The sequence below is a fragment of the Sphaeroforma arctica genome (assembly GCF_001186125.1).
Source record: "Sphaeroforma arctica JP610 unplaced genomic scaffold supercont1.128, whole genome shotgun sequence".
Taxonomy (NCBI): domain Eukaryota; class Ichthyosporea; order Ichthyophonida; genus Sphaeroforma; species Sphaeroforma arctica.
In genome coordinates, this window is record NW_014040430.1 from 80,517 (window position 1) to 95,124 (window position 14,608).

General features: G+C 44.5%; 1 protein-coding gene across 1 annotated transcript; it reads left to right on the top strand.

Annotated features, from left to right (window-relative positions):
- Nucleotides 1–379: 379 nt before the first annotated feature.
- SARC_02762 (hypothetical protein) lies at nt 380–14,280 on the top strand (the record flags this gene model as incomplete). Its single annotated transcript, XM_014303464.1, has 21 exons — nt 380–715; nt 1,801–1,952; nt 2,766–2,975; nt 3,354–3,491; nt 3,813–3,914; nt 4,372–4,439; nt 4,638–4,769; nt 5,286–5,484; nt 5,992–6,043; nt 6,592–6,677; nt 6,942–7,095; nt 7,903–8,030; nt 8,385–8,452; nt 8,899–8,988; nt 9,336–9,489; nt 10,494–10,598; nt 11,397–11,491; nt 11,893–12,091; nt 12,675–12,754; nt 13,515–13,634; nt 14,142–14,280. Exons 1-21 carry the CDS (start codon nt 463–465, stop codon nt 14,278–14,280), a joined length of 2,724 nt encoding a protein of 907 aa, XP_014158939.1. The 5' UTR covers nt 380–462.
- Between the last annotated feature and the right edge of the window lie 328 nt (nt 14,281–14,608).

Consider the following 14,608-nt stretch of genomic DNA (forward strand, 5'->3'; position numbering starts at 1 on the left):
CATGACTCTAACCTCAATACGTTTGCGTTACTAGACGTATAAAATCAATCCCAAACGGTTACTTTGGGTTGTTTCTGTAATTGATGAGGGAGCGATATTTGGATTCTGAGGTGCAATATACGATAACTATTGCCACATAAAGTCCGCTAATGTATATCAGTAAGTTGGGCCTTTCTTACCCTATACGTTATAACGCTCAAAGAAGAATAGCAAAGCTTTGTACGTTTACGTTCAAAGTAGGGTAGACCCTTTCTCTGCCCTACCTATATGTTATAATGTTTCAATATCAAAAGTTTATACGTTTACATTTTAAACGTATATGCTGAACTACCACATAATGAGGGTTGGATTCACTTGTGTGGTGTAATGGTGCTATAGATAGGAAATTAATTGCTATTTACGTGCAATAGTCTTAGCTGTGTCTGTGTGTCACTCATGAAGTGAAGATTTTAAGTTGCTAGAATGGCGAATGAAACGTACTGTGCTGCAGAAAGTGCCAACGGGACGGAAACGCATGAGGAAGAACATTACACGGCGCATTATGCTGTTCTCGCCGTCACTTTTGTTGTGTTTTGGGGTATTTTGGTGAGGAACATATGGAATATCCCAGCGATTAAGAAGTATGTACCTCTCCCCTACACGGTGGTTATGCTAATCGTAGGGCTGATCTGGGGGTTGATTTATGAAGCAACAGGGGAAGAAACCGGTGATCTTGGTATGTTTCTAGTGGATGCATGAAAATCATTATAGACCTGATCTTGTTGCGAACTGCGGATAGAAATGTTATCTACGGTTGTTCGGTATACTCACGTAGACGATCATTTTACGAAATATTCGTGCATATATGTGCACGCATATGTGTACGTGTATGTTTTTGTACATTAAGGTACGTATTCATGGACACGCACATAAACTTTAATTATTCGATGACTTTGACATCGTTTTATGAATATACTTGCATTTGCCTACTTACTATACATGCGTGTTCACACATATATATATTATAATTTTTAAGCTAATTTATGTGATATATATGTTGGTAAGGGGTTCTTGTATTGATTTATAATGTATATACCAATATGTACTTGTAGTTATTGAAATGTACCAGTTAACGTCCACATATACTTGTATGCCGATGTTTGTTTCACGCATTAGCGTTATATATGTACATTCAAGCTAATATAAAAATATCCCTCGCGAATGTTTTTTTGGTCGTGAGAACCCTTAATAGATAACTCGTTTACCATTTGACGATGTACGTTTGTGTATGTCTGGTACAGCATATACACACACATACCTGAATAATCATGGATTAGCTTTTGATTTTGAGTACATATACTATATATGTGTATTGGAAGGTTACATGTCTGAATAAAAATATTCTAGCTTTCGATGTCGAGTATACGTTGTATCTGTATTGGAAGAGTTACTTGAGGTATCTCATATATACAAATGTATACCTATACACGTTGCGATATACTCGCATGTATCTGTTCACATATTTTTTATGCATATGTGCATATTCACTGCAATATTAAAAAGTTGCCTGTATGATGCGAGTGTAAGTTCATGCTTTACGAGTTATCTACGAGTTATCTACGAGTTATCAGGTTGGAAACCCTTGAATATAAACGAGGTCACAGTAAAGTATGAGAAGTATCTCGAATATTTTGAACCGTTAATTGGACATACTTGGAATTTGGAATTGTGGATCAATCAAGCTTGTGCAAGCAAGCTGAAGCTCCCTCTTATAAGAGAAAGTTCTAACCAAGTTGATTTATAATGTCTTCCTTCACACAGGCGATCTTTCAATAGCATTCAGCTACTTGGTAAAAATTCACCCGGACATCATTCTGTACGTTTTCATCCCCGCCCTGGTCTTCGAATCCTCATACGCAATCAACCACCACACATTTCGAGTGGTGTTCGCAAACGCCTTTCTCGTAGCATCGGTGAGTGTGTATATGGATAGTACACACATGTAAGGCATTGTATCCGCATCTGTTCCAGCTTGGTTCTTGGGAACGAGACTTCACGGTGTAATTCATATCATATATGTTCAAAACTGACGAAATGGATATATTAATTGCACGTCATTACGCTTTCGATTTGAAAGGTTGTCGTGTGTAGCGCCGTGCTTCCGTGGCGTTAAGAGGGGAGACTCTGTAGTGTGGTATGCACGTATAGTACTTAGAGTGTATGCTTTGTCATGTGATGGTGGCCTGATTGCACAGGTGGAAGTGCGAGAAGCATTCAGCATGGTTATCAATGTTTGCGAATGGCAACCCGATGTTTGAAGCTGCATGCATGCATGTACTAATCCTCATCGCTGGTCTCCAATTTCACTGTCGAAAATTATCGTTAATTGGATAAAATTATGATGAAGCGAAGTTTTGGTACTAAAAAGCGGAGTTTATGCCGATGGTGCGTATACCTACATGTGCACACACGCGCAAATATGCGTGCCGACACGTAAACATACACGCACACATGTGTATATATGCATGCACACAAATACACAAACTAAAGGTCACATGAGCATGGTGCATATTATCACACATGTGCGTAATCACTGTCGTCGTTTATCTTTATCGCATTATTCGACCAGTCTTTCAGGTCGTGTACCAATAGTTAAGAATTCATAGGATGCTAGTGCGTATTCGCTGCTCTCATTAACCTGGTGAGGGCCTTGTTCGTTACTTATTACTAAGGTAAATCTCGTCCTTCCTCTCGTCGTTTGCATCCGGGATTGTTTCTCCACACAGGTCGGCGTGGTGATTGTCATCGGTCTCACATCGACGTTCTGCTTCTACGCGTTCACGAAGTATGAGTGGGATTGGCTTACGGCACTGCTGCTGTCCTCTATTCTCGCGGCCACTGATCCTGTCGCTGTCGTGGCCTTACTGAGAGAGTTGGGCGTGAGTGAGAGGTTATCCACACTTATTGAAGGAGAGTCTTTGCTAAACGATGGATCGGTATGTATGCCAGACTCGTTTAGTAACGCTGTATCGATTGATGAACTATGATATGCAATTGGCATGGATACTCACTTTGGGGGCAAGTGTGCTCTAAATTATGAGTGGATGCAAGGCCCGAAACTTCAACCACTCGGAGTTTATTCTAGTGCAAGACAATCAAGTTTTTCTTGTTTGTGTGCCAGCATTTGGGGCAAGTAGCTAGTGTGTAGCTTGTGCGTAGCTATGCAGAGCTGCACCGCTTTTGAAAATGTCAATTCTCTAACATCGGAATGGAGTGACTTGCATACGTATACACACAAGCACGTAGGTTCATGGCTCACGGTTCCAAACGTGCCCATAAATTGTGCTGATGGTACCCTACATTACTTGTGGCAGGCGTTTGTGTGCTTTCTGCTGTTCCTCGATCAGTTGACAGCATGTCCCGGAGAGGAGCGAAACGCGGGGGAATTTGCCACATTCACTCTCCAGCTGGCGGTGGGAGGACCACTGATGGGCATCGCATTTGCCATTATGGTGTGTAGGAGATCCGTTAATCTGTATATTTATATCCGTCATGTTGCAGTGGTCATGTCTAAATCGAATCTAAATGTTCAGAATATCCCATGATGTGTTCGAGTCTATGACTAGAGGTCACCTTAATGTCGTGTTCACGTAGGAGGTCATTCATTGTTTGCACGCTTCTAATCCCACCCGCTTTCTGACCGTAAGGTTTTATCTACCTTTTATACTTGCTTATACTATTCTACGCCAGTGCTGATGTATTTTTAAACAAAAACATTGCTCACTTTCTGACCATGCTATCTTTTGGTTTGTTGGAATCTGGTGCTGTTTCAGACCATCATCCTGCTTGACCTGACTTTTTTCGATGATATCATCGAGGTCTCCATCACTATAATCGCTCCATACCTATGCTTCTGGACTTGCGAATACGTGGAGGTATGTACGCTGCTCCCTATGTGACGTATATTTTGCGCACTATGAGCGCAGATCATGATTTGTAATAATGTCCATGAATCCCCACTATGTTTCGGTGGCAGTATGAGTTGTCATGAAAGACTATATATCAACTGATACATTTAGGGGGTGTTTGGCGGGATTGTCTTTCCACCACATCTTGCTGATCACGCACCGTCGATAGAAATTCTAAGCGAACAAAAATTGTATTTCATTTCGGGCACAATTCATACCATACCAATGTAGCTGTTCGAAAACTTATAGATTCCACGCGGGTTCGTGGATTGACACCAAATTACGAGCTATACTAGTTGGTTAGCACCGTCCCGAGTGTGTTATGAACGATGTCACGCGAATATAGATGCGCACTGAAACAACCCACAGCATCGATTTGCGAACACATTAAAATATACCTTTCATCAATCGTTGGCTACCACAGGTGTCGAGTGTATTGGGGGTAGTCTTCCTCGGACTTTTCGTTGGCCGCTTCGGGAAGGCCATGTTGAGGTGTGTTGTGTTGTTCATCAATCGGCGCCCCGTATCTTTCACGCGGGTTGGTATTATCCGTATCTGGTGTGTGCTGACTTCTTCCTGATATATTCAGCCATCACAGTGCGTCTGATCAGTTGTCCGCTGCAGTGCTTTGTTCGCGTTCAATCTCTGATCTCATTTCCGTCTTGCCTTTCTTTCTCGGTCTGGCCATAGTTCCCTCGAAAGTGAAGAGTACATACACCGGGTGTGGGAACTGATATCTTGGTGGGCGAACACCTTGTTGTTCGTCATCACTGGAATGGTGTTGTCAGATCGCGTATTTTTCAACAGCGGAGGCGTTCTGGAGTATGTATTCGGTCTCACGTGGGTATGCACCTGTTTGTGTTTGTAGGTATTCAAATATCATTTATTTGAATATGCACGTCGTTTGCGATACAAAAGCGAGTACCTGCCTATCTGTTTACGATGGATAGTAGCGTTCATGATCACTACACACCAAGCTTTTCAAACTGATCACACGCACACAACCTCTTTGCGCTGTATGGTTGTCTGCACGGCGCTGGGTTCATCCCATCCCTCATCCCAATCCCGTTCGTCCAAAACTAAATATACTAGCCTTGCTCACCCAAATCTTGCACACGCGCTCGTTTTTATTTGCGCGATAGCATATCGCGTCATTACTGTTTTAAACCCACTGTTCACGCCTCAAACTGTATCTACAATCACCTTCCACACTTCTTGTATGCACTCTTATATTATAGACGCTCATGTTATAAGTGTGTCGTTTGCTCGTTTAAACTTTATCACCACTAATAAAAATTTTGCACCCATTGTTCGCACTCCAATTAATCCACACAATAGTGCCACGGACGTCGGCTACCTGTTCGCGCTCTACGCTGTTCTGCACGTGGTGCGGTTTATCTCGATTGCAGTACTGATGCCAGTGCTACGATTGAGTGGGTATGGATTAAACTGGGGCGAGGTGACCGTCATGACCTATGGTGGTCTCAGAGGGGCGATTGGACTGGCTCTTGCACTTATCGTGGAGGATACAGCGCAGGTTTGTGCTGTCTGGGGTTATATTGTTGAATGTTGGAATATGTTGGATAAATTTGTAACTCCATCTTTTGAGTACTAGTCAGGCCATGTTTTTGTGCATTGATTGGTCAGTCGCTGCGTCCCAACTTCCATGTATGAGTTACTAGTAAATTTTCAGTGTCCGATTTGTCACCTTTTGAGGTTGAGCTGGGCTCCAAGATTGTACTAGTATTAGAGGCATCTCAGTCAGTCACAGTTGATCAGCTTGTGCTCTGAAAGAGAAGCATAGAGTACACGCATATGTGTATATGCATTGAATCCATTTTAATCGACTATTAGAGCACATGGAATCTGTTGACAGCATCTGCATTGACCATCACTCCATTTAGTCAGGCGTGCAGTACACAGGTGGGGTCGAGACTATTTAAAGTCGTTGAAACACATTTGATAGCTCAACCGCACAGGCGCAGAACACGCACGGCAAGAGGCTCAAATTCAAACTCATATGTAGTGTATAAAAATTTCTTAGGTGAACGAAGCGGATCGAACGCGTATTATGTTCTTGGTCGGCGGTATTGTCGGTATGTTGTACTCGCAAGCACAAACACTTGTCAGTTGTTTGCTGTTGGGCGGTGCAATCATACCACTATGTACGTCTCGGTCGTTTGTTAACGCTAAGACTGTGTACGAAGTGGGGCGTGTTAAGCGTATTTGTTTTATCCTTTAGGGGCTGCATTTTGGCGTGCGATGTGCCCTCAAAACGTGCTAGCGGGAAGTCAATCATGATAGTGTAGAATTTTTGAATGAATTGTCACATACCACTCGGAGCTGCTTGTCAAGCGACACCCGCCATTTACGTGATCAGAGTACATACCCATGAAGCTATTTAATTGTTTTGTGCCGATATCACTGACAAACTAGCTCCTAGCGAGTGCTCTACAATTCTTGGGCAGCAATGTGCCAATTCCGTTATATCATGTGACGCAAGGGTGCATCAATCTGATAGAAGAGGTTTCAATTGTACATGCACACATATTTTGATTTGAGAGTTAGCTTGATTTGGGGGTCTGTGACCGGAAACTATCCAAAACTGCACGCTAATCATTGTGTTTACAATTTGTCACAACAGGGCTGACACTGCTGGTGAATGGATCCACCACCCAGTTTCTATTAAAGGTTTTCCACATGGGAGAAATCACACCTGAGCGATACCAGGTATGTTACGAACATGAGTGATGCTTTCACGTATGTATATACATTTCCTCCGAAAACTCTATTATTTTATCCCAAGAGTTCAAATTTGGTTGATCCCAATGCCACACGTAGCCATGAGCAATCTGTCCACATCGTCAGAGTACAGTGACCAAGCTATTTTATTTCATAGATATATATCGGCGGTATTGTATATATCCACACATGTGTGGGTGTTAGATGCATTGTTTGCTTTCTCTCTGATCCCTCCACACCTCATTGGCTCAGATTTTGGACAATATCATCGACCACACGCAAGAGGTGGTCTACGAGAGCATCAACAATCTGCAGGCGGATCCTTTCTTCCAGGGTTCTGATTGGGTTAAAGTCAATGACAATTTGGACCTGGATAACTTCTTCATTGAGAGAGATGTTCAAGCAGGTTTGTATTGAGATGCTAAAGCGTCGTACTGCAACTAAATGTTTGTATGTTTATTCCCGTTGTGGACAAGCCTCGAATGTCTCCTGAAGGGTTGTTCGGGGAGTTTTTGACATTGAAAATCTATTACCTGACATAGTCTCGCGAGGTGGTGTATTTTCAGCTTTGAGTGGTTAGAGCCCTCTGCCTTGATGTATACAAATACAAGTGTACTGGTACTTGTTCGCAGCGACACGATTTTGAATGAATGCCTATGGAAATGTATATGCATAACAATGTGGTACACAACTATTTGATTCCTATCTTGCCTCTCTGAACCTTTCTTTGGACTGTCATCGATGCATTGTCATGTCCTCAATGTAAATCGATCGGCACAGGCATATACGGCACAGGTGCATCCACACATATCTACCTGGACATACTTGGCAATAGTATATACATTTGAAAATGGTGGTACAAGTTCACAATCAAGTATGTAGTATTGTTCGCGACGAACTTAGACGGCTACGCGACTGTCCTGCCTATATTATCTTGCATTGTGACAGACGGGAGGCAGGTGCGATAGTTTTTCCTCCAGGCGATTGCAGATTTTATACACAATGCAACGGCGACACACCCGCGCCAAGTATCCATGGTTTGCTAACGAAATCATTGTCTATTGCATTTGCCTCTATAGACAGTACTGAAGTATTGCTATCGATACGACCATGCACGTGGTGCACAACTTGTACACCATGTCCTGCGGTAGACACACCTCCACCCTTCCTGTGTTGCTTACAAATTGCCATCGTTCTGCATGTGTGTGTACAGACAGCTACGAAGAAGTGGCTATTGATGCTACCGTGCCAATGGCGAGTACTGCGGATGGAGAGGCTGATATAGAAGCGGCGCAGCATCTGCCGCCTGCTTCTGAATCCGATGCGGGTGTCACGCCCATGGTAAGCTATCGCACATCCTAGTTGCCTATAACATGCCATTCCCCACTCTCGCCGCTAAAAGCAGGTTGTGTCTTAGTTTCTTACTTTCGCCGCCTCACGCCGTGGCAATGACCACACAGTCAAATATTAGACCACATCGCGTGATCTTTTCCGCGGGATTTGTATCTGTGTTGTGTATCTGCTAGTTATACACTAGTCACATGCAACAATGCGCGACAACGTGCAATGCAATCTGGGTGTATATAATTTCGCCCAAGTGAGCGGTAGATATTGTACATTCGGCTGCGGTAGTTTTCGGTTGTATAGCGTCACTGCAGCAAGCACTTAACGTACCACTCATTGTCCCACACACAGGCCTCGGAAAAGCAACGAAAGGAATTACGTATGCTCTTCCTGTCGTCACTGAAGGCTATTTTTACAAGGTATAAATGTCTACGGTGCGGTTAGATGCGCTGGCACTTCTTTGCTTTCTATTCCAAATGCACAATAGTTTTGCGTGCTATGAATCTGCTGTAGAGTGACCAGGAAATGGCCCGTGCTCCCAGCGATCACTCGGCTTTCCGCTTGCGAGGCCCATTCAGTACACACTTGCTTGAGTATTTGTGAGAGCGCAATTGGCATTGAGCAGGCTGACTAGTTCAGTTGCGTTTTACTTGTGTGGTGGGGACAGTATCAGCGACTGCCGGGTGTCGCTATTCTCTCAAGATGCCTAACACGCACTGATGTATTGGCGCGAAAAAGAGTATCTAGAGCTTCATTTGTGTAAACACGTGAAAGTGCATGCATAACATGGGCATCAGCCCGTTTTATGACCGAACGTCAGGGCATGCTTGCATACTGTAAATCGGCTACGTTTGACTATTCTCAGGTATTTCTACGAGGAGCGGATTTTAAACACCTACGCATATAATTCTCTGATGGATGCTCTCAACAGAGAAGGCGACCTTGATACTGACAGGTACGAACAGCACAATTTATATTGCAGCCTTTTCGACCAGTTCTGGTTATCCTATACACTTGGCTCATTGCGGGAGTTTAAATCGGCGCTACTTTGCAAAGTGAGAGTTCTTGCGAGTCGATCCGGGTTTAGCAGTACAGTTAATGTTGTGCGTTTTATCACCCACGCATGAATGTGACAGTTAGCCTTACTGCCTGTTTCCAATCGCGTAAGCACTGCGTCTATAGAGTTAACTTGAAGTCTACTGTGTCTCGGGTGGCATGCCTGAAAATCCTCCGCTAATGTAGATAGTATATGTACGACTAAAATCTTCTTGATTGTCATTATGCATTCAAATTTTTCTACAGTTTGGCGGATCTGTGGGAGAAAACAAAAGGCAACGTACGCCAACCCGACTTCCTTCGGAAACTGCGGAATGTACCGGGTCTCGGCTGGGCTGCCCAAAGGGCTACATACTACTATATCAGTACCTACTTACAGCGATGTATCGCATTTATCCAGGTAAAATACCATATGTATACATACGCAGTAGAATGCCCTTGACTTCAAACACTGGAGTTTCGCACGTTTGGGGTCTGCGTCCTGGGTATATGTTAACAGCCTTTCGAATTGTATCTTGGCTGGGTAATACCCGACTTCAACACTGAAACAGGGTTCGAATTTTCCTGTATCTTCTCCATATCTTTAAGTGTACATACATCCAGGTCTATTCATCTGCCGGTCCGTCGTATCTGTCTTAAATCGCTATCGCCGCCATGTGGTCGTTCAGTCATTCAATCTGACTACAGGGGGTCGCTATTTAGTATCGCAGCGTGATAGAATGGCCAGTGTGCCGGACACGTCACCAACTCATCCTACTGAACCATCACTTCTGCACGCACCTCTGCACGCGCCTCTGCACGCACCTCAGATCAACGTCCACCTCCTACCCTCGGAGACCCTGCCCATACCTCGTATCTTTGCATCTACTTACAGTCGAAAAGGCCTTCCTCGTGACTTTGTATTGCTTGCGCATTTCACATCCTTGTATTTATCGTGGTCCGAGAATACTCCCAGTCTTCCATCGGTTCTATGAACGTGTGCCACAAATTCTCATCGGGTAGGCCTGAAAGGCTTTGGACCATTTGTTTCGTTTCAAAACTGCATCAATGTATGCTTTTGCGCTTCCACTACCAGTTTAGTATAGTAGAGTTAAATGCAGCAGAGTCACAGGGATTTCGCAATGTTCCTGGTTAATGGTTCTATTGCCAGTGCTATATACCATCACTCTCATACACACAGTGTTGTCCATTTCTCGAACGTGAGTCACAAATAACGCCATTGCGAGTGCAGGATCAACGTCGGTGTACTATATCGCGTTCTCGAGGTATCATATATCACGTCATGAATGCGACCACAGCTCCATGTCGTAGGGGGTGTATTACCGGAGACAGGGTTCTAAGTATTCACAATCAAGTGATCAGGCCAGAGCGTCACAACTTTTAACTGACACTTCTACCGTACAGGCGATGCGAGAGGTGAGAATTGTATTAGAGCATGCCGAGGGACATGTCGCTGACCCGCTGCGCGATGAGATCGAAGAGATCACTAGAGACGCGCATACGGATTTAGTATGTGCTTTATGGAAAGCTTATGGAACGGTGTGATGTTTGTCATGCATGGCATGAGGTGCGCAAGTTTGAATGTTTTCAGGATCGTTCAAGTTTCTAGAATTCATTTAGGCTTATTTTCCTTCCCCTGGCGTTATAATTGGGCGGGCCTTTTCGGCGTTCATGGGTTCTGAGACAACAGTGTATATTGAATACATCCGGATACAGGTTGCACTAATGTTAAGGGTGTATTATGTATATACAGTGTCACAGTCTGTAGCGCACATGGCTATATTCGAGTCCGCTCCAGAGGCGATCATATCACGTATTCACAGCACTATGCATTCACGTATGCACACAGCATACAGACGCAGCACACCACACATACATAGCAATTCACACAATGTCATATATTGGTACAGCTTACCATGTGCGGCACACGCTGTTTCCATATGTTGCACAGCTTGTCACTATCAGGTAAAACCCTGGTGCGATCACATCGCAAAGCCACAGCATTCCAAGTCTCATATACGTCAGTATACACGCACAGCGTGGTACACACATTGGCTATACTCCTGTACATAAACCTATCGATTCGGAGTGCTGCTCATGGTGCTATTGCCTGTTCCCTCAATGGGGCGCTCATGAGGCCTCGCACATACACCACACTACGCATCATTGACACCGAAAAGCACACACATCTGCATGCTGCTATATACATACTCATGTACGTCCTGACATCGACTCTAATTTCAACACACACAATTGGGGGTATGCTCATAAGCTAATGTCTGTCTGTCATCGCGATCCACTGCGTAGGTTGCTATCACCGGATGGGCTCCTGAGGCGATCACTTCGCTGCAAACGCAGCACTCCACGTTCCACATCCTTAAAATGTTGCTGCATGAAATCACGTATGTCAATTATCGACATCATGGCTTGCATTTTTGTCGCTGTATTCTGTGATCGGCTTCTGTAGTATTGTCAGGTGCCTGGCAGTATCGTGCTTGTTATTGCAGCGTGCTCGCCCCTTGTACGAGTGGCTTCAAAAGCCGTTGTAGCATCAGAGTCTGCATATAGTCTAGTGCTACATTTAAGGTACCATAACGTTCTGATACCATTTTGCACACATGTCGTTTTGTCGTACAAATGGGGATGGCATTGTTTCGGAAGACGTGTGCTACAGTCAATAGATCTGCGGCTCCAATGCATCGTCGCAATCTGGATCATGTCAGTCCTTCTTGTATTGAACCAAACGTTCCCATCACCCCCTGTGTGTATGTACCTGTGTGTGTATATATGCAATGTCATACAGCGAGGGTCTCGAGGAAGGCATTCTCGAGTCCTCAGAGTTTGAGGCGTATCGTCAACTGATCTACAAACGTATCAAAGATCTCAAGCGCCAGCGTATCTACGCTCCCGACGCCAGCACAGACAAGGAGATTCTCGAGGCGTTTGGAGGTTTGCAGTGCTTTGCCGAGGCGTACTACAAGTTAAACCTTAACCATCACAAGGTAGGTCGGATCACTGCATGTTATTGCGATTTAGGGTTTAGTGAACCATGGTCATCCTTAACCATCACAAGGTAGTTCGGATCACGATCATCCTTAACCACCACAAGGTAGGTCGGATCACTGCATGCTATTGCGATTTAGGGTTTAGTGAACCATGATCATCGCAAGATGAGTAGTACCATGGCATGTACATGCATGTGGTTGGAAGGTTTTTTGTGTGGCCGCTTATTGTGCTCGGGTCGTATGCAAGTTCTCGGTGCCTTATTTGCAATGCTGTGCCGATGCGTATTGCAGGCTGAATCTTTCCACCACAAGATATGGCCTACAAGTGCATGCCCATACATACGCGTGTCTATGGATGTTTCCGAGTTTTCGTATTGCTGAGAGCACGGCTCACGATGGGCTGGTTTTCACAGTTGAAGTACATTCATTTGTATGGTAACCTTCTGGCTGTCGCCAGTGGTTACACCACCAATGGTAAGTCAGCAGCCTCACGTCGTCATCCGCAGTGATCAATACACATGATGCCATCTATCCAGCATGATACTAACTTGACCTGATCCTCCTCTTTCGCTTGTCATAGGTGTTCATCGATGTTGGAGAGTCGCTATCGCTGAAGAGCAAGGACAAGTCGATATTCATCATTCTGCGGGGTGTATGCAGGTAAGTGATATACTACATGTCTAATCGAATGTAGGCATACGGTGTATGCACCCACACACGTATGTGAATCCTTGCGAATTGGATATTTTAGAACTTTTCATGTTCTGCGCGGGGTAGTGACGGAACGGCTACCAGAGAGATGGGTCAGGGTTGACACACTTATAAACAACTGTCAATGTAGTTGACACATTTATAAGCAACTGTCAATGTGCTCGTTGAAACATTGAGGATTGGCTATTGGACGGCGACTCTACAGATGGGCCAGAATCGTGCAGACCTGTGTATTCTCTTCTGTACTTCTTCCCAGTGAACTGTACTTCTTCCCAGTGAACTCCAAACCCCTCCTCCTGCATATTTATCGCGATGAACTTAGTCGAATTACACATACCAACCTGTGCAGGTTCTATAGGCTGCTCGACTTTCAAGCAGTACACACTCTTGTGGTAGGGGGCGAGACGTGACTGTATACTTTGATGCCGTATATCTCGTATTTGACACGTACTGCAGATGTAGGCCACAAGCTAATCACCGTCAGAGTCCACCCCAACGCACACGGTGGATGCTAACCATACGTCAAGCAAGTAGTTTGCTATGTCTGATCTAATCGGCCGTCACATCACTGTCGAGTACCTAAGTGCTCGTGGTTTAGTTCTCAATCATTCGGCGCCTCACCCATCTAAAAATTTCAAGCTTCGCCTACTTACACTGGCTATCTTATTATGTCTACTCATAATCGCTGCCTTCATTTGTGGATGCGTAGGTGGACCCAGCTCGAGTATGAGGGAGCGCCTGAATTGGGCGAGATCACTGAAAAGGACGAGAAGAAGGCCGCGCAGGGGTTCGAAAAAATATTGCCCTCGATAATGAAGAACAAGGATACGTATGTGGAGTGCCTTGTGCGTGCTTTGCCACTTGTTTCGAGCGTGGTTTTAAGTTTGGAACGAGTATGCTATCCATTTTATATCAAACGTCCATTCGGCCTGGTGATTGTGTGGCGTTGGTTTGTATATGAGATTTGTTCATCGCTGTGGCGCAAGTGTTCTGTGAGCTTGGTTGGCGAGAAATCATATGTCCCGCTACGAGCATAGCAATTCTTAACAATATGGGTGCGTCGAAGTCTGTGAGATCCTATCCCCACATGCATGTCACGAGGTAGGGTTTAGCTAATTAGGAATAGCACACCTTCAGAGTATAAATAGTAGGAACGCGTTTGTATGCTACGGTGGACACGTGTATGATATCTCACGTAGCTCGTCTATTGGAACTTGTTTCCTGGGATTGCATCGGCACATTATGCTAGATATGTGGCGATTCTGCCTTTGTATGCAAACTTTACTGGCATCGAAAATAAATTAACGCTTGACATTCGCTGATGTCGCACTGACAGTGATGGGGAAGTCATAAAGGAAGAGGAGGCCGACAAGTCCAGTGTGAGCTCACCGAACATATCTCCGCCGTCTGCGGAGCACTCGCCTGATATGCAGGCGAGCCGCAACGAGCAATCGGTAGGTAACCTCGAGCACTGAACAAGTCTGGCGATGTGATGTCGTCATTGCACAATGTGCCGTCTGGAAAGGGGTGGCCGTGTATGGGTATAAAGCGCTTTGCTTAGAATTGTTGGTTGGTGTGTAGTGTGTTATATAGGAGAATTCACAAGGACATACGCAGTTGACCTCCATTGTTCGTATAAGCATTGACCTGTTCGTAAGAACGTACATTGCTACATCTGGATATATTTTCTTAGAATCGCCGCTGAACCACACGCGTATGCACAAGAGGTGATTATATATATATATATATATATATATATGCATATATACATACATACATACACACACACACACACACACACAC